At 43.4% G+C, this 26,420-nt stretch overlaps 1 protein-coding gene across 1 annotated transcript in view; it reads left to right on the top strand.

Annotated features, from left to right (window-relative positions):
* Positions 1-26,420, top strand: part of NLRP11 (NLR family, pyrin domain containing 11) — a 50,274-nt gene that overhangs the window by 17,343 nt on the left and 6,511 nt on the right. Inside the window, exons 2-7 of the mRNA XM_011996981.1 lie at positions 887-1,224; positions 6,796-8,365; positions 9,111-9,272; positions 15,956-16,123; positions 21,446-21,616; positions 25,506-25,676. Of these exons, the coding sequence (XP_011852371.1) occupies positions 951-1,224; positions 6,796-8,365; positions 9,111-9,272; positions 15,956-16,123; positions 21,446-21,616; positions 25,506-25,676 (2,516 nt within the window). The 5' untranslated portion in view covers positions 887-950. The remainder of the gene's footprint in view (positions 1-886; positions 1,225-6,795; positions 8,366-9,110; positions 9,273-15,955; positions 16,124-21,445; positions 21,617-25,505; positions 25,677-26,420) is intronic.

Genomic DNA, 26,420 nt, shown 5'->3' with positions numbered 1-26,420 from the left:
GATACCACTCAGTACAGTGGGGAGGAGCATCTCCTGGGTCCGAGAGCTCCAAAGGGCAGGGGCACCTTGCAGTCATCTTGACCCTGGGGACTTACCTATTGCTGGCAGATGCTGGGAGCAGTTCTGTGAGGTATGCAAAGCAGGCAGGCCCTACATGACTAAACATCTGCTTATTTGGGCTGTGTTTGAAACAATTGGATGTATAAACAAAGTTTGAAGCCAGTGGGCTTTATGCATTAACAGGTTTCAACCTAGAGTGAAAAAAATAACCTAGGGGACTGTCTTTGGCTCATTTATATAGTAACGAGACAGAACAGAGTACATCGTAACTTAGATTTCTTGTCAGCAGCATACAAGACCACAAACAGCCTATTTGCTTATTATAACAGTTGCCTCTTCATTAGGAGTCCTTATCTGTATCACTGACATACCTCCAAGGAGTATAGTCATTGTAAATACAGCCGATTGCCATACAGATTATTCTAGCATAGAGGAGTTTCATATACAACAGCCTATCTTGTAACAGACCATAAGCATAGATTTCCAATCTACACAGGGGTGACAATTTCAAAAGAAACACTTCCCCTCCAACGGTCCTATATGATACTCGATTCTCAACCTATATGCTATTTGCTAATCAGGGATAACTTTTACCATAAGAATGTTGCCTTTTAACACAACTGATATTCCACCTTGACAGAACCTAGAAGTTTACCAAGATCGATTGACAAGGCCATTGACCCAGACAGAAAGAGTTCAGACCTATCATTGATGATCTATCAGAAAGGAGCTTGTATCACACCACAGGAATTCTCTAGGATGTCAGCTTCGGATGAATTGACATTGCTGTGTGGTTTGATTGTCTGATTCCACGTCTATTTTTTAGATGTCCTGTTTCTGGTGCCTCAAAATCCCTTCTCTCTGAAGTTTGCCTTCCCTGGAGAAGCAAGATGGCAGAATCGAATTCTGACTTTGACCTGCTGTGGTATCTGGAGAATCTCAGTGACAAGGAATTTCAGAGTTTTAAGAAGTATCTGGCACGCAAGATTCTGGATTTCAAACTGCCACAGGTTCCACTGATTAATTTAAGGGCGACAAAAGAAGAACTGGCTAACTTGTTGCCGATCTCTTATGAGGGACAGCATATATGGAATATGCTATACAGCATATTTCTAATGATGCGTAAGGAAGATCATTGTATGAAGATCATTGGCAGACGAAACCGTGAGTGGGGTCATGAGAAGGGTGGGTAGAAATCGGGGCACTTCACAGGAAGCTGGGTGTTGGGCCTTTTTTTTTTTTTAATAGGTTTTTGGGAAACAGGTGGTATTGGATTACATGAGTAAGTTCTTTAGTGGTGATTTCTAAAATCTTGGTGCCCCCACCACCCGATCGGTGCACACTGTCCCCAGTGTGTAGTCTTTTATGCCTCACCTCCCTCTCACACTTCCCGCTGAGTCCCTGCAGTCCAATGTATCATTCTTATACCTTTGCATCCTCTTAACTTAGCTCCCACTCATAAGAACATACAATGTTTGGTTTTCCATTCCTGAGTTACTTCACTTAGAATAATGGTCTCCAATCCCATCCAGGTTGCTGCAAATGCCATTATTTCATTTCTTTTTATCACTGAGTTGTGTGTGTGTGTGTGTGTGTGTGTGTTCACAATTTCTTTATCCACTTGCTGATTGATGGACATTTGGGCTGGTTCCGTATTTTTGCAATCGTGAATTGTGCCACTATAAACGTGTGCACATGTCTGTCTTGTATAATGACTTCTTTTCCTCTGGGTAGATACTCAGTAGTAGGATTACTGGATCAAATGGTTAGTTTTCCTTTTAGTTCTTTAAGGAATATCCACACTGGTTTTCATAGCAGTTGACATTCCCACCAGCAGTGTAAAAGTGTTCCCTTTTACCACGTTCACACCAACATCTATCTTTTTAATTTTTTTTTATCATGGCCATTCTTGCAGGAGTAAGGTGGGATTGCATTGTGGTTTTGATTTGCATTTCCCTGATCATTAGTGATATTGGGCATTTTTTTCATATTCATTTTTCAAGGACTATCAGATATTGGCCATTTGTGTATCTTCTTTTGAGAAGCGTCTATTCATGTCCTTAGTCTACTTGCTGATGGAATTGTTTAACTTGGTGGTCTTGATATGTTACTTTTCCATCCCCAAAGAACCTGTCTTCAGAACTGGGAGTCACGTGAGGGCCAGGGATGGATTGGATGAGGGTCGTGTTCTATCTTGTGGCTTTCTGATTCTACCTTTATTTTCTATTATGCTAACCAGCTTATTTGAAAGTAGCCAGCCAAAGGATTAGACTCAAAGTACTTAGCTAGAGCAGATTTCCCAGCATGGAGCTCTGTCCTAGAACCATAAGATCCAGCTGTAGAAATGTAGGGGGCTCTGTGTGAAGATCATGGAGGGTTAACACCCCGGGTACCCTCCGACCGTAAGATCCAACTACAGAAATGTAGGGAGCTCTGTGTAAAGATCATGCAGAGTAGTATTTGGGAGGTTGAGGCAGGTGGATTACCTGAAGTCAGGAGTTCGAAACCAGCCTGACCAATATGGTGAAACCCCTGTCTCTACTAGAAATACAAAAATTAGCCGGGCGTGGTGGCACATGCCTGTAATCCCAGCTACTCGGGAGGCTGAGGCAGGAGAATTGCTTGAACCTGGAACCTGGGAGGCAGAGGTTGCAGTGAGCTGAGATCACACCATTGCACGCCAGCCTGGGCGACAGAGCAAGATTCTGTCTCAAAAAAACAAAAAACAGGCTCTCTGTTGCCCATGCTGGAGTGCGGTGGTGCAATCATAGCTCACTGTAGCCTTGAATCCTGGGCTCGAGCAATCTTCCTGCCTCAGCCTCTGGAGTAGCTGGGATGACAGGTACACACCACCAGGCCTGGACATAACTGACTTTAAATACCAGGTTTTTTTGTCATGTCTTTTCTATCCATTTTATTTATATATCTATTTATATTTATATCTTAATGTATATTTATGTTTATAGAAATATATATACATACATGTTTATAGAAATATATATACATATATACATTTTATATATAAATTATATGTATAGACATTTATATACATATATGTATATATAATATATAAATATATACACATATAAATATATACAATTTTTTGAGTCTCGCTCTGTCACCCAGGCTGGAGTGCAGTGGCCTGATCTCAGTTCACCACAACCTCTACCTCCTGGGTTCAAGCAATTCTCCTGCCTCAGCCTCCCGAGTAGCTGGGATTACAGGCACCCACCACCACACCCAGCTAGCTTTTTGTATTTCTAGTAGAGATGGGGTTTCACCGTGTTGACCAGACTGGTCTCGAACTCCTGACCCCATGAGCCACTGTGCCTGGGCCTATCCATTGTATATCCTCTAGCCATCTAGAAAGACTCATAGGGACCAGCCAGGCAAGTACTGAAAATGTACAAAGTAGCTGCCCAGCTCTAGGTAAAATATATGTTCAGGTTTACTACTGTCTCTTAATTGGTCATATGGAGAAAAAGATTTCAGGTTGTCTCCAGTCATAGCCTAAAACAAATGATTGAACATCTACTAAACTGCTGTCGATATTTGAAAATGGTACTGAGGCCCCAGGACTACCAGCCCTTCTGATGTGATGAGAAACCAGAGATCTGGAGTATCTGCCTCTTTTTAACATTTAATGGTTGGCAGCTATTTCAAATTTTAAAATGACTTGAAATTTAAGTAAAACCATCTTGTAGACCAGGTCCAGGTATGGTCCCAGATTTAAACCAAAATGAGAGGATACAGAGTCTGAGGCAGAATCCGGTGAGCAGTACGGAAATTTGGTTAGCATACTTCACTCACCCACCTTATTTGAAAGCTGAAAACTGCTTTTCACATCTTCTCGCATATAAATTTACAACCCAAAAAAAATCTATTACATAGCATACAGTATTCAAAAAGTACAAAAAAAGAAACTAAAGTCACCTGGAATCCCACAACCTTGAGCTATACCTAAGGTTAATAGCTATCTCCTTCAGGAACTTTCTAGTCAGACAGATACAACTGTGTAAAAATAGTCAGGCCAGGTGCAGTGATTCACACTCGTACTTTGGGAGGCCGAGGCAGGTGGATTGCTTGAGGCTGGGAGTTTGAGACCAGCCTTGCCAACATGGCGAGACCCTGTCTCTACAAATAAAATTTAAAAATAGCCAGGTGTGGCGTGTGCCTGTAATCCCAGCTAGTTGGGAGGCTGAAGTGAGACAACTGCTTGAACCCGGGAGGCAGAGGCTGTGGTGAGACATGATTGCGCCATTGCACTCTAGCCTGGATGACAAAGCGAGACCCTGTATCCAAAAAAAAAAAAAAAAAAAAGTCACACCCTATACTATACTTAGGCCTGTTTTGATTTATCAAATTTTCACCTAAGCATTTTTGGATAAGGTTAAAAACATCTTAAGCCATCCCCATTCTGGGGTCCCTGCTGAAGGAGTAAGGATTTATCAGTTTTCATGGGTATCCGTCCAAGGTTTTTACAAGTGAGTTATATCAGCATATCTAGATAGGAGAACAATTGGAATGGAAGAAGTAATCTATAAAGTCCATTGAAGGTCAAAGGCATGTTGAAAACTTATTAAAATGGTAGAGGATGACCAGGCGCAGTGGCTCACACCTGTAATCGCAGCACTTTGGGAGGTCAAGGCAGGTGGATCACCTGAGGTCACGAGTTCGAGACCAGCCTGGCCAACATGGTGAAACTCCGTCTATACTGAAAATAGAAAAATTAGCCCAGCATGGTGGGAACCTTAACAGGTGGAAAGTTTAGCAAGGTTTGTTTTGCATAGTGTATATTTTAAGTTACAGAGCATCCATCTGATTCTTACACTCTATATACATAATATATGGGGATATATACGTAATATATTATGAAACTTATAAAATTATTACCTCCTAATTCTAAAAGCTGGGTTTTATGTACGTATGCTTCTATTCAGTTTTTATTTTACTTTTGACAAATAGTTATGCGTAATTATAAGGGACAATGTGATGTTTAGATATGCTTCCATTGTGGAATGTGGACATGAAGCTAACAAATCTATTGTCTCACATACTTATTCTCGTGTGTGTGTGTGTGTGTGTGTGTGTGTGTGTGTAACTGGAAAGCTTCTCAATGGCAAAGGAAATGAGTGAAGAGACCCCTGGACTAGGAGAATATGTATTTGTAAACTATGTATGATACGGAACTAATATCCAAAATATATAAGGAACTCAATAACAAGAAAATGGATAACCCAATCAATAAATTGGCCAAAAACAAACAAACAAAAAACACCTAAATATACATCTTCCAAAGATTTTTTTCTTGATTATAAATCATGGTTTATAATTACGAACCATACTCACCAGCATCATCATGGTTTTCTACTTCGAATCTCGATTTTTTATTGTATACTGAACATCATATATAAAAACAGTAAGGAGAAAGTCCTGTCTCGGCCAGTCTGTTGGGATGTGATGAATCGGAACTGGGCAGCCCTGGTAGTCTTGAGGGTGGGATCAGGCCCGTTTATCCATCAGGCTCATCTCCAGGGCAGGGAGCTAGCGTGTCACATTCTAGTACATTCAGGTCCACCACACCAGCCCTGCTGCAGTTGTTAATCGTTGGCTTTTATTTATCCCATCAAAGTTCTTCCAGGCTGCCTGACTCCCTCTTCTGCCTGCCCTTACCCAGGGATGAAAACATTTTCAGGTATCTGCTCACTGAGGAAGAAGTCATCTCCTTCTAAGAATTCACTTATTTGGATCATTTCTGTATCATACCTGTACGGTAGCTTTATACTTATGTCTTAACATTTTTGTTTTTGCAGTAGGACTGTAATCTTGTGTATTCTCAAGAAATAAGACTCCCTTTTACGATACATTTTAACTTTATTCCATATATCATTTCATTTATCTTAAGTAGTTCATTAAATGATCTGGATTTAAGTAATGATATGCATAAACAAGAAAATAGAAGGAAAGATGAACGTGTAACTCATGACTGACAGGCCAAGATGTAATAAGCAGATACTCTGAGCTGAATACATACCAGGAAACAGTCCCTGAGCTCGAGTTATTGTCTCAAAGGAAAAACTGGGTGTGAAACGAAACATTATAATTGAAGGCTACATAAAATGCTAGGGAACCCCCAAAAAGGAAAGAAATATGTTCTTGATGCCAACATATGAGAGGGAAGCCCTTGCAGGATAAAGAGCAATGCTCAAACAGATCTGTTGACCCCATTGTATGGGTTAAATAGGTTTTATTCAACCTTTTTCCTTTAAAGCAACATGGGCTAGGCGCAGTGGCTCATGCCTGTAATCCCAGCACATTGGGAGGCTGAGGCAGGTGGATCACCTGAGGTCAGGAGTTCGAGACCAGCCTGGCTAACATGGCAAAACCCTGTCTCTACTAAAAATACAAAAAATTAGCCAGGCGTGGTGGTGTATACCTGTAATCCCAGCTACTCAGGAGGCTGAGTCAGGAGAATCACTTGAACTCAGGAGGTGGAGGCTGCAGTGAGCCCAGATCGTGCCACTGCACTCCAGCCTGGGCAATAAGAGCAAAACTCCACCTCAAAAACAAATCAACATGATAGTAAATATCTTTGTACCTATATCTTTGTGATATAGTAAGTAAAAAATTTCTACTACACTTTTCCTGTATCCAACACGAAAAGAAGCTAAAACTGTTCTTACATCTTGAACTTTTATCTTTGTTCTATTTTCTGCCCCGTACTCGCTGGATTAGGCAATCAGGAGGCATGCAAGGCTCTCATGAGGAGAAAACTCACGCCGCGATGGGAAAATCACACTTTTGGAGAATTTCATTATAAATTTTTTTGTAACGTTGCATCAGATGTGTTCTACGTACTTCAATTAGCCTATGATTCTACCAGCTGTTATTCAACCAACGATCTCAATGTGTTCCTGATGGGAGATAGAGCATCTGGAAAAACCATGACTATAAACCTGGCTGTGATGAAGTGGATCAACGGCGAGATGTGGCAGAACATGATCTCGTACGTCGTTCACCTCACTTCTCACGAAATAAACCAGATGACCGACAGCAGCTTGGCTGAGCTGATCGCCAAGGACTGGCCTGACGGCCAGGCTCCCATTGCAGACATCCTGTCTGATCCCAAGAAACTCCTTTTCATCCTGGAGGACGTGGACAACCTAAGGTTCGAGTTAAATGTCAATGAACAGGCTTTGTGTAGTAACAGCACCCAGAAAGTTCCAATTCCAATTCTCCTGGTCAGTTTGCTGAAGAGACAAATGGCCCCAGGTTGCTGGTTCCTCATCTCCTCAAGGCCCACGAGGGAGGAAAACATCAAAATGTTCTTGAAAACCACAGACTGCTACGTGACCTTGCAGTTCTCGAATGAGAAGAGGGAGCTATATTTTCACTCTTTCTTTAACGACCGTCAGAGGGCGTCGACAGCCCTCATGCTTGTACATGACGATGAAATACTCACAGGTCTGTGCCGGGTCGCCATCCTATGCTGGATCACATGTACTGTCCTGAATCGGCAGATGGACAAGGGGCACGACCCCCAACACTGCTGCGAAACACCCACGGATCTACATGCCCACTTTCTTGCTGATGCGTTGACATCAAAGGCTGGACTCACTGCCAATCAGTATCACCTAGGTCTCCTAAGACGGCTATGTTTGCTGGCTGCAGGAGGACTGTTTCTGAGCACCCTCAATTTCAGTGGTGAAGACCTCAGATGTGTTGGGTTTACCGAGGTTGATGTCTCTGTGTTGCAGGCCGTGAATATTCTTTTGCCGAGCAGCACTCATAAAGACCGTTACAAGTTCATACACTTGAACGTCCAGGAGTTTTGTGCAGCCATTGCATTTCTGATGGCAGTACCCAACTGTCTGATCCCCTCAGGCAGCAGAGGGTATAAAGAGAAGAGAGAACAATACTGTAACTTCAATCAAGTGTTTACTTTCATTTTTGGTCTTCTAAATGAAAACAGGAGAAAGATTCTTGAGACAACCTTTGGCTACCAGCTACCCATGGTAGACAGCTTCAGGAGGTACTCGGTGGAATACATGAAACATTTGGGCCGAGACCAGGAAAAGTTGACGCACCATGGGTCTTTGTTCTACTGTCTCTTTGAGAATCAGGAAGAAGAATTTGTGAAGAAGGTTGTGAACACTCTCAAGGAGGTTACCGTTTACCTTCAATCAAACAAGGATATGATGGTCTCATTATACTGTCTTGAGTACTGCTGTCACCTGAGGACTTTTAAGTTGAGTGTTCAGCGCATCTTTGAATACAAAGAGCCACTTGTAAGGCCAACTGCTAGGTGAGTCTTTAAAACATAAATCCTCTTTTCTGTCTTCGTAAGACCTGCCCATAATTCTAGAGCTTGTTGACCAGAACAAGACAAACTCGGGGCCATGAAGAACTTAATTTCCAATCGAGCTTCTAATTAGACCAGTGACTTAAATCTCTCTGCTTCTATTTAAACTCAAACTTTGAGTTAAGCCTCGGCACTGTTGACATTTTGGGCCAGCTGTTCTTTTGTGGTGGGGGTCTATCTTGCGCATTGTAAGTGGTTTAGCAGTATCTCTGGTCTCTCCTGTGGCCAGTAGGGTCCCTTTTTCCCCACTTGTGACAGCAACAAAAATCTGTATCACCAAATGTCTGCTGAGGGGCAGAATTGCCTCATTGCAAACCAGTGGTTTAACCTAATTTCTTCAGATCTGTTGTAGAGATTAAACAGAAATAAACCTTGTATTGTTACATTATAGGAATGTTCATGATAGCACAAAACATGCAACATTGATTTTTAATATTGAAGTTTTAAAATATTCTCGCATTTAAAGGCCCTGCACTCAGATGTATCTTACCTGAATATGGAATCACCAACTACTTTAGTGGATCTGAATGTTGTTTTTTCATGCTTGACCCTACTTTATTTCTTGCTGCCTGGTATTAAGTCTGGGTCAGACAACAGACACTCTCAAAAGATACTTTAATTTACGTGTTTTACAAATTGCTGGAGTTGAATCGATTCCATCGGAAAACTCAATTTTTCTTCTATGTAGTCAAATGAAGAGCCTTGTCTACTGGAGAGAGATCTGCTCTCTTTTTTGTACAATGGACACCCTCTGGGAGCTGCATCTTTTTGACAGTGACCTTAATGATATTTCGGAAAGGATTCTGTCTAAAGCCCTGGAGCATTCTAGCTGTAAACTTCGTACACTCAAGTAAGTACTCTATCAACTTCTGCCTTAGAGGTTCCCCCAGGAATAACGGTGATCTTTTTCTTTCTTTGGGAGAAGATAATATACAAAACACACTTTCAGGTCAGGCTCATCAGGGCCTAGGCTCCTTCTGTACTTCTCAACCATCTTTAGTGTGTCTGTGATAAAGATGACCTTGGGCCACAATGGCGTCTGAGGTCCCAGTCATCATGGCTGCCTTCAAGGCAGGAAGCAACAGAAGGGAGAAGGAAAGGTTGATCTAGAAGCTTCAGGAGCTTCCTTGATGGAGCCTTTTCCAAACTCTTTCTTGCATTACTTCTGCTTACATCTCATTGACCTGTTTACCTTGTCCTCACACAGCTTCATAGAACTACAAAGGTGGACTGGGAAAGTAGTCCCTTGCCATCAGGAAGAAATAGTAACAACTGGATTTATCCTAAGGAAGAAAGCAAACATGGGTCAGGCTAGGAGTCTAGCAGTTTCTTTCCTAGGGAATGCATTAGAATCAGGTGAAAAACAGCTGTACTTGCCTAAACAGTCATTGGGAAAATGAGTATTTATCTGAGTTTATAATAGCGCTATAGGAAATGTCACTAAACTATTCAGTGCACATCAACATATATGATCTTAGGATTCCGGAAGCCCAGGAGTTAGCTTTATTTTCATTCAAGAAGAATGCATACTTTGGGGTGCTTGTCTAATCACTAGGATATATCCATGGGGAAAAAAGACAAATTTCCTTGCTTGCTATCTGATGAGACAGAATATGGGCAGACATAATAAGTACATGTGTTTTAAAGTATTTTAGGGTAATGATGTTATGGGGAAAAGAATGGCAAGGTCAGGGTGCATAAGTGGGTATTTAGGGGTATGGGAGGGTACAAGCCGTAGTAATAAGTTCCACAGAGAAAGTGAGATTTGAGCAAGGACTCGAATGAGGTGAAAGAATGAGCCACATAAACTGTTGGTCATCCCCTGGGAGGGGTGGGGATCCATGAAACGAAGGCTTTGTGTTCAGAGACCTATGTGGTTAGACCAGTGTGAGGCAGGAAGGGTATGACGGAAATGGCTCACAGGTATGTATGGCATGATCACATGATCATAGACCAGTGTGAAGTAGGAAGGGTATGACGGAAATGGCTCACAGGTATGTATGGCATGATCACATGATCATAGACCAGTGTGAGGCAGGAAGGGTGTGACGGAAATAGCTCACAGGTATGTATGGCATGATCACATGATCATAGACCAGTGTGAGGCAGGAAGGGTGTGACAGAAATGGCTCACAGGTATGTATGGCATGATCACATGATCATAGACCAGTATGAGGCACGAAGGGTATGACGGAAATGGCTCACAGGTATGTATGGCATGATCACATGATCATAGACCAGTGTGAGGCAGGAAGGGTGTGACAGAAATGGCTCACAGGTATGTATGGCATGATCACATGATCATAGACCAGTGTGAGGCAGGAAGGGTGTGACGGAAATGGCTCACAGGTATGTATGGCATGATCACATGATCATAGACCAGTGTGAGGCAGGAAGGGTGTGACGGAAATGGCTCACAGGTATGTATGGCATGATCACAGTGTTGTACATCAGTGTCGGGACTGGGTTTTCTGGAGTGAGGTGAGGAGTTTTGAGGGGTTTTGAGCAGAGGTGCCATAATTAGCTTGTGTTTTAAGAAGCTCATTCTGGATACTGTGTTTAAAAATGACCAATCAGGGGCCGTAGGACAGAATCAGAAAGTTCAGAGGAGGCTCCTTTTCCTGGTGTTTGCCAGGTGCGACTCCACGGTGCCTCCGAGGGTATGAATAGTAGAGGTTGGTGAGGTGCCAACTCCGGGGCGTAGGTTGACAAAGGATAATTCCTTGATTAAATCTAGACTAGGAGATAGAAGAGTTGCCCCAAGATCTTTGTTTTGGAAATTGCCACGTGAGAATTGCCACTGAGATGGGAAGCGATGGCGGGAGCAAGAATTTGAGGAAGGTCAGTCTAAAGTTGTTTGAGCTGAAGTTGCGATGTCTATTAGGTGTCCAAAGAGCAGTGTGGAATGTTTCTGAACTGAAGGTAAAATGTGGGTGTCATTCGTATATATATGTGTATAACACAAATGTATATTTAAAGCCAAGGACTGAGTTCACCAGGGGTTAGGAATGTTGCTCAGGAAGCAAAATGATCCCAAGACTGTTGCCCAGAGTTCTCCAACATGAAGTGGTTGGGGAGAAAAGCAGAAACTAGCGAAGGCCTTTGAGGGAGTCATTAGGCTACAAGGAAAAGTAAAGGGCGTGTGGTATCCTCGGATCCCAGTGAGGCACGTTTACTAACGAAGGAAAGGTCAACTGTGTCAGATGGCGGTCCTTATTCAAGGAGACTGAAGACTGAGAATTGACCAATGACATGAGTAAGGTGGAAGTCATTGTTGGCCAACAACAGTTCTGGAAGGGTAGTGAGAGCCGGAAAGCCTACTTGAAAATGGAGAGGAGAACTGAAGAATTTTAGGCTGGGTACAGTGACTTACCCCTGTAATCCCAGCACTTTGAGAGGCTGAGCTGGGTGGATCACTTGAGGTCGGGAGTTCTAGACCAACCTGGTCAACATGGTGAAACCCCGTCGCTACTAAAAATACAAAAATTAGCCAGGTGTGGTGGCATGCAACTGTAATCCCAGCTACTTGGGAGGCTGAGGCAGGAGAATCGCTTGAACCCGGGAGGCGGAGTTTCCAGTGAGCTGAGATTGCACCACTGAACTCCAGCCTGGGCAACAGAGTGAGACTCCTGTGTGTGCGTGTGTGTGCGTGTGTGTGTGTGTGTGTGTTTTAAAAAACCTTAAACAGTTTTGTTGCAACACAGGGCAAAGACATGGGAGAGAAGTTGTTTGTGTAAAATGGGGATCAAGAGAATCACTGGATAAAGGACTCTGGAAATACAGCAACATGGAAAACATCCGGTCTTCCACCAAGTAACCACATAGGCTGGGAAGTAAATTAAAAGGGCTGCCCGTGTGTTCTACGTCTGGATTTACCATAGGATCCCCAATCCTCAGTTATTCCTCCAAGGGTTGGCCAGCTTCCACATTTCCCTTCCTGTCTGTCTCCTTTAATGTTGAGTTGGAGATTCCTAACTCTTTTCTCTAGCTGGCCCTTAGAGACAATGACCAAAGCTGTTGCCCTGATGTCCTGCTTCAACTCCAAGGGAGTGATGAAAAACCTTCTTCCGGGGTGGGGAGTGAGGACCAGTGGTGGTAGTGGGACTCGAGGACAACTTCTTTTTCCTCAGTGAAACTGTGAATTGTTATTTGTTATTTTTTTGAGTCAGAGTCTTGCTCTGACTCTTCAAACAATTCTTCTGCCTCAGTCTCCCGAGTAGCTGGGATGACAGTTGCACGTCACCATGCCTGGCTAACTTTTCTATTTTTAATAGAAACAGGGTTTCACTATGTTAGCCAGGATGGTCTCGATTTCTTGACCTTGTGATCCCCCTGTCTCAGCCTCCCAAAGTGCTGGGATTACAGGCGTGAGCCACCCCACCCAGCCATGAATTATTTTTTTAACTTCAGGTTCAGTGGTACATGTGCAAGTTTGTTTATACAGGTAAACTTGGGTCACAGGTTTGACATACGTATTTTGTATATAAACTGTAAGACTGTATGCCCAGGTACTAAGCCTAGTACCTATTTTTTTTTTCTGATCCTCTCCCTCCTCCCCTCAAGTAGACCCCAGTATCTGTTGTTCCCCTCTTCAGGTCCATGAGTTCTCATCATTTAGCTCCCTCTCACAAGTGAAAACATGCAGTATTTGGTTTTCTGTTCCTGTGTTAGTTTGCTAAGGATAAGGGCCTCCAACTCCATCCATATTCCTGCCCTCCCCCCGCCCCACAGAAAAAAAAACACCAAAAACATGCCCTCGTTCTTTTTGATGGCTGCATAGTATTTCATGGTATGTATGTATCACATCTATCCAATCTTGTTGATAGGCATTAGGTTGATTGCATGTCTTTGCTATTGTGAACAGTGCTGCATTGAACATTCATGTGCATGTATCTTTTTGGTAGAATAATTTATATTCCTTTGAGTATACACCCAGTAATGGGATTGCTGGGTCAAATGGTAGGTCTGCTTTTAGCTCTTTGAGGAACCACCACACTGCTTTCCACAATGGTTGAATTAATTTACACTCCCACCAACAATGGGAACATCCTTGCCAGCATCTGTTTTATTTACATCACACACACACACACACACATACACACACACACACACACACACACACAGACAGCATACCACACACACACACACACATATATATATATATATTTTTTTTTTGAGGTGGAGTCTTGCTCTGTCACCCAGGCTAGGGTGCAGTGGCATGATCTCGACTCACTAGTCCTTCGCCTCACAGGTTCAAGTGATTCTTCTGCCTCAGCCTCCTGAGTAGCTGGGGTTACAGATATGCACCACCAAGCAGGCTAATTTTTTGTAATTTTGGTGGAGATGGGGTTTCACCATGTTGGCCAAGCTGGTTTTAAACTCCTGACCTCAAGTGATCCGCCCACCTTGGCCTCCCAAAGGGCTGGGATTACAAGCATGAGCCTCCACACTCGGCCTGTTATTTTTGGATTCTTAAATAGTAGCCGTTCTGACTGGTGTAAGATGTTATCTCGTGATTTTGATTTGCATTTCTCTAATCAGTGATATCGAGTTCTTTTTCATATGCCTGTTGTCTGCATGTATGTCACCTTCTGAAAACTGTTACATCCTTTGCCCACTTTTTAAGGAGGTTATTTTTTTCTTATAAATTTTAGTTCCTTATAGCTGTGGGTATTAGACCTTTGTCAGATGCAGTGTTTGCAAAGGTTTTCTCCCATTCTGTAGGTTGTCTGTTTACTCTGATAGTTTCTTTTGCTGTGCATAAACACTTTTGTTTAATTACATTCCAATTATCAATTTTTGCTTTTGTTGCAATTGTTCTTGGCATCTTCGTGTCGAAATATTTGCCCATTCCTATGTCCAGAATGGTATTGCCTAGTTTTTGTTTTTTTGTATTTTTGGTTTTTGGTTTTTTATTTTTTTGTTTTTTTTTGTAACAGAATCTTGCTGTGTTCCCCAGTGCAGTGGCATGATCTCGGCTCACTGCAACCTCCGCCTCCCAGGTTCAAGCAATTCTCCTGCCTCAGCCTCCTGAGTAGTTGGGACTACAGGCACCCACCACCATGCCCAGCTAATTTTTGTGTTTTTAGTAGAGACAGCATTTCACTATGTTGGCCAGGCTGGTCTTCAACTCCTGACCTTGTGATCCGCCCACCGGAGCCTCCCAAAGTGCTAGGATTACAGGCATGAGTCACTGTGCCCGGCCCCTCCAAGGTTTTAATAGTTTTGCATTTCATTTTGTCTTTAATCCATCTTGAGTTGGTTTTTGTATGTGGTGTGAAGAAGGCATTCAGTTTCAGTCTTCTGCATATGACTAGCCAGTTATCCCAGCACCATTTGTTGAAAAGGGAGTCTTTTCTCCATTGCTTGTCTTTTGTCAACTTTGTTGAAGATCAGACTGTTGTAGTTGTGTGGCCTCATTTCTGGGCTCTCTATTCTGTTCCACTGGTCTATGTGTCTATTTTTGTACCAGTACCATGCTGTTTTGGTTATCATAACCCTATAGTATAGTTGGAAATCAGTTAGCGTGATGCCTCCAGCTTTGTTCTTTTTGCTTAGGATTGATTGCCTTGGCTATTGGGGCTCTTTTTTGGTTCTATGTGAACTTTAAATAGTTTTTTCTAGTTCTGTGAAGAATACCATTGGTAATTTGATAGGAATAGCATTGAATCTGTAAATTGCTTTGGGTAGTATGGCTATTTTAACAATATTGATTCTTCTCTCCATGAGCATGGAATATTTTTTTCCGTTTGTGTCATCTGATCTCTTTGAGCAGTGTTTTGTAATTCTCCTTTTGATCTTTCACCTCTCTGGTTAGCTGTATTCCTAGGTATTTTTTGTGAGGCAATTGTGGATAGAATTACACTTCTGATTTGGCTCTCAGCTTGGCTGTCTTTGGTGTATAGGAATACTAGCGATTTTTGTACATTTATTTTATTTTTCTCTTTTTGTATCCTGAAACTTTTGCAGTTTATCAGCTGAAGAAGATTTGGGGCCGAGACTATGGGGTTTTCTGGATATGGAATCATGTCATCTGCAAACAGGGATAGTCTGACTTCTTCTCTTCCTATTTGGATGCCATTTATTTCCTCCTCTTGCCTGATTGCTCTGGCTAGGACTGCTGAAACTGAATAATTTACATGTGGTTGATCCTGTGGCTATATCAGCCATCAGCATATTTTGGCTTTTGCTCTCAGTATAGAAAAACATGGTTAAACTTGTGCATGTGGATGTATCTTAGTATCTTTGTGCATGTGGATGTATTCTTAGTATCCCACTTGTGGGTCCCGCTTAAGAAAGGTCATGAGGTGAACACACCATGAAGACCCAGGGGATTACTTCAAAGTCAACAAGCTGACCTTGGAATTAGCAATAGTCTTCTGACCTGACTAAAAATTTAAGATCGGGAGCCACGTGTGAGGACGTAATCCACTGAGAATCTTTGTTACAGAATGAAGTGAGGCAGGCAGGAGAAATTGCGGAGCAGATGTTTGAACCTTCACTGGTGCTTTCCTGCTATTTTGTCTTCCACAGGTTGTCCTATATCTCGACCGCTTCTGGTTTTGAAGACTTACTCAAGGCTTTGGCTCGTAACCGGAGCCTGATACACCTGAGCCTCAACTGTACGTCCATTTCCTTAAATATGTTTTCACTTCTGCGTGAGATCCTGGACAAGTCCACATGCCAAATACGTCATCTGAGGTGAGTCGTTGCTCGGCTGAAAGCTCAGTGCATGTGAGGGGAATGGTTGGGTGTTGGTGGATAGAGATGCCCCTTCAATAACACTACCTGCTCCCACCTTTTGATATCATTCTTTCTTCAATTTTTTTTTAGCACGTGATTTGTTTCTCTCACCAACACTATTCCTGTCTTTTGAGTTTAATTTCTACATTGATATTTCATATAACATGGCTTCTCCCTCCCTTGACTGATATTTCTCTAATGATCTAACTCCTGTGGTCATTCTGAAGTACAGACTACTAGTCAAACCCTACAACACTGTCCAGTGGAAATTATTCAAGCCACAGACTGAAATTTTCCAGTAGCCACATTAAAAAGTAAAAGGAAGCAAGTGAAACTAATTTTCTTTTTTTTTTGTTTGTTTGAGATGGAGTTTCACCCCTGTTGCCCAAGCTAGAGTGCAATGTTGGGATCTCAGCTCACTGCAACCTCCGACTCCCAGGTTCAAGTGATTCTCCTGCCTCAGCCTCCCAAGCAGCTGGGATTACAGGCGTGTAATCCACCACGCCCAGCTAATTTTGTATTTTTAGTAGAGACAGGGTTTCTCCATGTTGGTCAGGCTGGTCTCGAACTCCTGACCTCAGGTGATCCACAGGCCTCAGCCTCCCAAAGTGCTGAGATTACAGGCGTGAGCCACCGTGCCCAGCCTTGAAACTAATTTTAACAGTATTTTAACCAAGCATATCAAATTATATCCATATGTCATTAGTACGAAAAGCTATTGATGTGATTTTATATTCCTTCTTGTATAAAGGCTGCAGAACCCAGTATTTCAGAGAACATCACCACTCAGGCACATTTTCATCAGAATTGTTTGACCTCCATATTGATTTCATAAAATTTACAATTGAGAGAACTAATTCACATGCCCATGTCCTAAACATACTTAAGTCTTCCAATAATTTGGAATCAACCTTTAAATTTAAACTAGCCAAGCCTGGCAGCTCACGCCTGTAATCTGAGCACTTTGGGAGGCAGAGGGAGTGGATCACTTGAGGTCAGGAATTCGAGAGTTCGAGATCAGCCTGGCCAACACAGTGAAACTCCGCCTCTACTAAAAATACAAAAATTAGCCAGGTATGGTGGCAGGTGCCTGTAATCCCAGCTACTCAAGAGGGTGAGGCAAGAGAATCGCTTGAACCCGGGAGGCGGGGGTTGCAGTGAGCTAAGATGGCGCCACTGCGTTTCAGCCTGGGCAACAAGAGCAAAACTCTATCTCAATAAATAAATAAATAATAAATACCAATGTAAATATAGTAAAACTAACAATCCAGTGCCTCAGTCATGCTAGCCACGCTTTGAGTGCTCAGTAGCTCTATTTGCTAGTGACTCAGTATTGGATAATGCCACTTGCTAGACCTCATCTCCAATAAGTACATTTCACTTGTACTCTCAATTTCAAGTACCTCATGCTCTAACAGCACCTCCTGTATTCTCAAGCTACTTTGTCTTATAAGCAAATCTTCCCACCCTTTAATCCTACTGCGTCCTTCAGCCATTTAAGCAGCAGCTTCTCACCCTTTCACCTCCCTCATCCCTTTCTTTTTGTTTTTTTGCTTTGTTTTGTTTTTGTTTTTGTTTTTGTCTTGAGATGGAGTTTCACTCTTTTTGCCCTGGCTGGAGCGCAGTGGTGTGATCTCAGCTCACTGAAACCTCCACCTCCCGGGTTTAAGCGATTTTCCTGCCTCAGTCTCCTGAGTAGCTGGGATTACAGGCGCTTGCCACCACATACGGCTAATTTTTGTGTTTGTGGTAGAGATGGGGTTTCACCATGTTGGCCAGGCTGGTCTCGAACTCCTGAGCTCAAGTGATCCACCCACCTCAGCCTCCTGAAGTGCTGGAAGCCACTGCACCCAGCCCCTCACTTTCTTTCTGACATATTTCAGAGTCCATGGTTCTTGAGAGTCATTGCCTTCCATCTCACTCGGCATCCTTTCTCCGTATCACATTCTCCCAGCTAAATCCCAACTCTCTTGCCACTTTGTAGGTAGCTTCTCCCCTACCTCGATGCCTCCCCGCCCCAAACTCCTTTCACCTTGGAACACATTTTCCTCTTGGCCTTTGGTTTCTCCCAAACCTTGATTGTTCCTCCTCAGTTGTCTTTGCTTGTTTTTCATCTTCCTGGACTCTTACCTTTGGGGTATTTCCAAGTGGTTCTAAATGTCTTCTCTATACCCCTTCTACGCGTTCTTCTTCATGGCATTAAGTAGCCTCTCTGTGATGAAGACTCTCAGGTACTTATTTATAAACATTTCTCCTGGATTCAGACTCAATGAAGTACTTGTAGAGATATCAACTTTGATATTTATTTATCAGACAAAGTCTTGCTGTCGCCCAGGCTGGAGTGCAGTGGGGCCATCTCGGCTCACTTCAACCTCCGCCTCCTGGGTTCAAGCAATTTTTGTGCCTCACCCTCCCCAGTAGCTGGGACCACAGGGGTGCACCACCACACCCAGCTAACTTTTGTATTTTTAGTAGAGACAGGGTTTTGCCATGTCGGCCAGGCTGGTCTCAAACTCCGACCTCACGTGATCTGCCCACCTCAGCCTCTTACTTTGATATTTAAACAGGCATTTCAAATACAGATTTTCTTGTGGCTTGGCTTAGACAACTTTTCTAGGTCTATTGTTAGAGTAGATCCATCTGACTCCTTCCTGCTTCCTTTACTGCTAAGCATGGTAGACCAGCCCATCTCCCATCTACCTGCAGTACTTCAGAGCTTCCTACCTGTCCATACCTTTGCTTGCTACATGGAAAAGAGAGTGGAGAAGGGCAACTTTCATCTAGTTTGTATTGTTTTGTTTTGGGGCGGTGTGTGTCTGTGTTTGAAGCAAAACATAGGTTCATTTTTTGATATAGCAGCTTTACTACAAGGGTAGACTAACTCTTTTTAGTTTATTTAACTTTTAGCTTCAGGGATACATGTTTCGGTTTGTTATGTAGGTGAACTTGTGGCATGGGATTCTGGTGTGCAGATTATTTCATCACCTACATACTAAGCCTAGTACCTCATAGATATTTTTTCTGATCCTCTCCCTCCTCTGAATCTCAGCCCTCAAGTCGGCCCCAGTGTGTGTTGTTCCCCTCTCTGTGTCCATGTATTCTCATCATTTAGCTCCCATCTATAAGTGAGAACATGTGGTATTTGGTTTTCTGTCCTTGCCTTAGTTTGCTAAGGATAATGGCAATTTAAGTCAGATCTTATGACTCTGTCCTTTAATCTTCAAACCCTCAATGGCTTCCACTTTCATTCAAAATAGAATACACAGGTCAGCGCGATGGCTCACGCCTGTAATCCCAACACTTTGGGAGGCCGATGCAGGCAGATCACCTGAGGTCAGGAATTCGAGACCAGCCTGGCCAACATGGCAAAACTTCGTCTCTACTAAAAATACAAAATTATCCAAGCGTGGTGGTGCATGCCTACTCGGGAGGCTCAGGCAGGAGAATTGCTTGAACCCAAGAGGCAGAGGTTGTGGTGAGCCAAGATCATACCATTGTACTCCAGCCTGAGTGACAAGAGCAAAACTGTCTCAAAAAATAATACAGAATATACCATTTCACGCTGGGTGGCCCTGGCTAACCCTGTCTCCATCTCCTGTTTATGTACCGTGCTGCGGCTGCACTGTTTGTGGTAGATGTTTAAAACACCAAACCTACTCCTGCTTCAGACTCTTTCCACTCATTTCCTCTAACAGAAATTCTCTTGTCCTAGAGGTTCAGAGCTTGCCCTCTTCTCTCAAGTTTCTGCTAAAATTCTACGTTATTTAAGTCAGATCTTGTGACTCTTCTGTCCTCGAATCTTCAAACCCTCGATGGCTTCCATTTTCATTTAAAATAGAATACGCAGGCCAGGTACGATGGCTCAGTGAGAGAGGAGTTCAAGCTTCTCTCAGTGGTTGCCCCGTAAGGAAGTAGAATACATCCTTTTCTTTCTCTGACCTACTGATTTACTTTCTATAAAGAACTGATCATCTACTAGGCACATTTTACGTTCAGCCCTGTCTTTACAACGCTGGAATTCCATCGTATTTCTTCCAGTTCTCTGCTGTATCCCAAGAACTTCGTACAATGCCTGAAACATGGTAGACAATATTAGTTGAATGATGGTTAGCAAAGTCCTCATTAAAGAAGAGAACATTGAGTGACAAGTCGAAGGAAGCGAGACAGCAAACCATGCAGCTATCTGGGGAAAGATCATTTATTTTTATTTTACTTATTTTTTCTCTTTTTTTTTTTTTTTTTTTAAGAGGTGGGTCTTGCTGTGTTATCCAAGCTGAAGTACATTGGTATGATCATAGTTCACTGCAGCCTCGAACTCCCGAGTTCAACAGATCCTCCCACCTCAGTCTCCCAAGTAGCTGGGACTGCAGTCATGTGCACCACCACTCCTGGATAATTTAAGGGAAAAAAAAATTTTTTTTTTTTTTAGGGTCCCACGGGGAAAATCACTAAGCGGAGATGAGGGTACTAGACACTGAAGCAAAAATGTGCTTGTGGACTTGAGGGAGAGTGAGGAGATCAGGGAGGATGGTACGGAATGAGTAACAAATAGTTAGGCCGGGCGCAGTGGCTCACGCCTGTAATCCCAGCACTTTGGGAGGCCGAGGAGGGCGGATCCCCTGATGCTGGGAGTTCAAGACCAGCCTGACCAGCATGGTGAAACCAGATCTCTACTAAAAATATAAAAATTAGCCAGGCGTGGTGATGTGTGCCTGTAATCCCAGCTACTCAGGAGGCTGAGGCAGGAGAATCGCTTAAACCTGGGAGGCGGAGGTTGCCGTGAGCCAAGATCATGCCATTACACTCCAGCCTGGGTTGTATCTGTGCAAAAAAAAAAAAAAAAAAGTAGACAGATAGTTGACAGCCAGAGCATGTGGGGCACCCAAGGTTATGCAGCAAAAACATCAGAAGTCCTTGTAAATGTGATGGTAAGTTGAGGGTCTCAATCAGATTTCTAAATGTGATCGTACCCACATCCCGCGGTCAGGGGAGCTGCTTGATCCCTGAGGTACCGTTCTGAACCATCACCCTGGAAGCCACGTGGAGACGAATGCAGAAGGGGAAGGAACTGCCTACTCACAGCCCTTCTTGAATCCGTAACCTCGCCCAAATTTGAACTCTGAGAAGTGGCGTGGGGAGAGGAAGGTTAGAAGCAGAGGGATCTGTTTATTTCCAAGTAGATATCTCACTTTGTTGGGTCTGATTTTTTTTTTTAATTTAAAAGAGAGGGGGATGGCTTAAACAGGGGAGCCTCTTTTCATCTCCGGATTCCTCTTACAGCTTGATGAAATGTGACTTGCGAGCCAGCGAATGCGGAGAAATCGCCTCGCTCCTTGTCAACGGCGGGAGTCTGAGAAAACTGACTTTAACCAACAATCCGCTGAGGAACGACGGGGTGAACATACTGTGCAATGCCTTGCTTCATCCCAACTGCACTCTTACATCACTGGCGTAAGTTGGCTCAGACAAGCTCACCACGTAGCAGCTCAGATTGACTTGACTATCTAAACACACGATCAAAGAACGGTGGCAGGGAAAGGGACAGGAAAGCCGCCGAAAGCACGGTCTTTGGAGTTCAGTAGGTCTGGGTTCATACTCTGGGTTGACAGTGGATTTGCGAAACGTTGGCAGAAATGTTTCTGGATTTTTTTTCGGTTTGAATTTCTCAATCTGGGCAGTGGGGTCATAACACGACCAAACGTACATCTTTGGAGAGAGAGTTAAAAATAGTGGTCACGGCCAGGCATAGTGGCTCACACCTGTAATCCCAGCAGTTTAGGAGGCCGAGGCGGGTGGATCACGAGGTCAGGAGTTCAAGACCAGCCTGGCCAACACAGTGAAACCCTGTCTCTACTAAAAATAAAAAATTTAGCTGGGCGTGGTGACGGGCGCCTGTAGTCCAAGCTACTTGAGAGGCTGAGGCAGGAGACTTGCTTGAACCCGGGAGGCGGAGGTTGCAGTGAACCGAGATTGCGCCACTGCACTCCATCCTGGGTGACAGAGCAAAACTCTGTCTCAAAAAAAAAAAGGTCACCACATTCCAAACACAGCACCTAGGCCATAGCAACTGACTAAGAGCAGGGAACCTGTATTCTCACAATGGACACGTGAACTGGGTGTCGCGTGGGATGAGATGTAACTGAGAACACAAGGACGAAAGCAAAGGAAAGGTGTGATGCTAGATTGCCTTGAAATAGGATTTTTTTTTCCCCTGAGTCTCCTTTCAAGAAGGTGGAAGACAGGCTCTCCCTGTATCTATACCTCCTGTGGGTTACTCGTAGGTAAGTTCTGTCTCTGCTCTGGGAAAGTTGCTAGAAAGGCAGTCTCAAGCCTGTAATCCCAGCACTTTGGGAGGTCGAGACGGGCGGATCACGAGGTCAGGAGATCAAGACCATCCTGGCTAACACGGTGAAACCCCGTGTCTACTTAAAAAAAAAAAAAAAAAGGCAGTCTTCCATAAGGTTGGGGCACAGCAAACACAATGAAAGACAGCAAAAAAGTGGCACAAGTGAAGCATAAAGGTACAAAAACGAAGGGTGGAGATCTGTAAAACATGGTCAGAAAACAAAACGGAGTAAGCAGTTCAGTGTATTTAAGGACACAATTCCCCATTCACAATTCCAAATTCCAAAAAGATAAGAACGCAGTAGGTCATCTTTTGTTTTTGTTCTGCCCTTTTTTGGCCCCCCTTTTTCTTGGCCCCCTTTAGCCCCTTTTTAGGACTTGCTAGATTCCAAAACAGACAAACGGATATAATATTCTTTGTATATTTCCTGTAAAAATACTTGTTTGATTGCAGGGTAGCACCACAAACTCCTGTTCATATTATATAATATCACATTATATATGTTGTTATCTTCTTTTTTTAATTTTTTTGGAGACAGAGTCCCAGCCGTATTTTTTAAATCTCAAATTGTTCTAGGATCTATCTGGCCCCAGACGAATGCAGTAAGTAATTGTCAATATGAGCTAATTTTGTTGTAAAAGATCTCATGAAAAGGACAGATCATTGGTTCAATAATCAGACTCCAAGTACGTATTTTTTTTTCATGTCATATCTACAAGTTTTTTGTTTCCTGCTAGATTTTGTCTTTTTTTAATTACTGGCTCCAGGTATAATTTACATATCAGAAAATTCATCCACTTACGGTACACATTTGATGTTTTTTTAATGTGTGTTTAGAGTTGTACAACACTACGATACAACTTTTAGAACATTTTTATCACCTTAGATTGTTGGGTGTGGAGTTTTTCATAGTTCATACCTGTATTTAAAATAATTCCGATATACTAAGCAAAAACTGTTTGTTTTGGTAACATATTTTAAGTAGGCAAGGAATTTCTAAGCCTAAACATGAAAGAAATCAGTAGTCTGAGGAAAATGCCTGTAAAAGGCCAAATTTATGGTCGTGACCAAATCTGACAGCTGGAAAATAGTATGCAAATGAGTTGGTAGTACTGGTCTCTACGAGGACAACAGGGAAACTTCTCCAGCTCATTCTTAGTCTTAACTTGTACATATTAATTTAAGCACACATCAGTATACAAAGGAAAACATAGCTCATTCCACTCGTCAAACCCAAATTAATAGAATTACATATACATTTTCCGATCATTTTAAAGCACAAAAACCATTCCAAGCTTGCAGCTATGCAAAAGCAAGAAGGGACCAGCTTTGGTCTGCTGCCAACCTCTGGTCTAGTCTACCCTGTTCCCATACCAGAGCCAAGATTCAGTATTTCCAACCAATAAATTGGTTATTTTCAATTTTTTTTTTTTTTTTGAGACAGAGTTGCCCAGGCTGGAGTACAGTGGTGAGATCTTGTCTCACTTCAACCTCCGCCTCTCCGATTCAAACAATTCTCCTGCCTTAGCCTCCCGAGCAGTTGGGACTACAGGCGTGTGCCACCACGCTGGCTGATTTTTGTATTTTTAGCAGAGACAAGGTTTCACCATGTTGACCAGGCTACTCTTGAACTCCTGACTTCAGGTGATCCTCCCATCTCCCCCTCCTTAGGTGCCAGGATAACAGGCATGAACCACCGTGCCTGGCCTATTTCCAACTTTTTAGCCCGTCCCCTGTTTAGAAAACAGTGTAGTTCACTGCCAGTGCAGTATTCCCAGGGCAAACAGAAAACGGTTTAAAAAAAGTAGAGGATTGGCCGGGTATGGTGTCTCACACCTATAATTCCAGCACTTTGGGAGGCCAAGGCAGGCAGATCACTTGAGCCCAGGAGCTCAAGATCAGCCTGGGCAACACAGTGAGACCCCCATCTCTATTCTTAAAATTATTTAAAAATAAATAATGGAAAAAAATAGAAGCTGGAAATCCAGATTAGGATTGAATAAACTTCCATATATTGGCAACAAGCTAAACCTGGACAGACAAAACAGGATACCACAAAATGGGCTTACAAAAGGGCCTCTGGTGTGTTGTCTGTCTTTACTTTTTCCTAGTTTAAAAAATCTTCAACCGTTCCTATATTCACTTATAAATAACAAAGTGACTCTTTCATTGTGAGTTTTTAAACTGAAAAATCAGGCCGGGCGCGGTGGCTCAAGCCTGTAATCCCAGCACTTTGGGAGACCGAGATGGGCGGATCACGAGGTCAGGAGATCGAGACCATACTGGCTAATACGGTGAAACTCCGTCTCTACTAAAAAAAAATAAAATAAAATACAAAAAACTAGCCGGGCGAGGTGGCGGGCGCCTGTAATTCCAGCACTTTGGGAGGCCGAGACAGGCAGATCACATAGTCAGGAGATTGAGACCATCCTGGCTAACACGGTGAAACCCCATCTCTACTAAAAAAATACAAAAAAACTAGCCGGGCGCAGTGGCGGGCACCTGTAGTCCCAGCTACTCGGGAGGCTGAGGCAGGAGAATGGCTTGAACCCGGGAGGCAGAGCTTGCAGTGAGCTGAGATCCGGCCACTGCACTCCAGCCTGGGCGACAGAGCGAGACTCCGTCTCAAAAAAAAAAAAAAAACTGAAAAATCTTAGGATTCAATTGATCCAAATATACTTTATCAAACAATGGGAGACTCCAGGTTCTAGAAGTAACTTCTATGAGGTTATTCCATTAGTGGAAGTTGGAGTTCGATTTTTCTCATGGCCTGTTCTGCATTATCCATTCTATATGTTGACCTCTGCACTCTTTGGGGTACTGTTAATCTCCTTTTCCAAATAAGAAAGTCATTGGTAGAGATTTTGGGCAATGGTAGCAGAGGGCATCGAGGCGCTCGTGGGCGTGGGGTGGGTGGTCTCCGATGCTCCCTGTCTGGCGCTCACACTGCGTTACTGACTCACTCTTCTGTGTGTGTGTGTGGTCCCCATGCAGGTTGGTCTTCTGCTGTCTCACTGAAAAATGCTGCAGCTCCCTGGGAAGGGTGCTTCTGCTCGGCCGAACTCTGAAACAACTGGACCTGTGTGTGAATCACTTACAAAACTACGGAGTGTTGCATGTGACGTTTCCCTTGATATTTCCAACCTGTCAGTTAGAGGAGCTGTAGTAAGTCTCCCACAGTTGTCCTGGATGACCGTGTTTCTGCTGCAGTAAGGCCTTGGGTGGTGGGGTTGGTGACAGGGATAAGATTCCAATGATGGCATCATGGGTGAGAGGGGTACGGGAGCACGGGCTGTCCAAGATAGGCGACATGAAAGCACGCTGAGATTCGTTGGCGACACCTTTTAGCTCAGAAGGAGCAGAGTTCACAAAATCTCTGATCCTTATCACATAGAGAAGGGTGCCTGGACCAGGCTCCTCCCCCTGCTCCCAGGTGGACATAGTATGGGAAAATGCCACAGGAGAAGGGACCCAAAGATCCCACCCTGGCCTGACTTACAATGTCTGAGGCAGTGAATCTTTTGGGATGGGCGATCATAGGGGCATCTTTTTGTTGGGAAATAGCTTTATTGGAAAAGGGATGCGCTGGGGGAGGTGGCCATATCCGAGCCCCTGGTACTGGCAAAAGACATCTAACTTAGGCATGATGCAATGGCTTCTGATGCAACTTCCAGGAAAAAATATGTAACAAGTCACTACAGCTTTCTGAGTGTGCCTCATCAATGATGCTGAATAATCAAACTTCTCATATTTTCTCAGAAGTAATGAGCCTCCCACTTGCCTGAAAAAAATTGTTTAAAAAATTCGTTGGAGGCCAGGCGCGGTGGCTCAAGCCTGTAATCCCAGCACTTTGGGAGGCCAAGACGGGCAGATCACGAGGTCAGGAGATCGAGACCATCCTGGCTAACA

The sequence above is a fragment of the Mandrillus leucophaeus genome, unplaced genomic scaffold (genome assembly GCF_000951045.1).
Source record: "Mandrillus leucophaeus isolate KB7577 unplaced genomic scaffold, Mleu.le_1.0 Scaffold53, whole genome shotgun sequence".
In the NCBI taxonomy this organism is placed as follows: Eukaryota; Metazoa; Chordata; class Mammalia; order Primates; family Cercopithecidae; genus Mandrillus; species Mandrillus leucophaeus.
The sequence above is the reverse complement of the archived record's forward strand: the minus strand, read 5'-3'. Positions and strand labels throughout refer to the sequence as shown.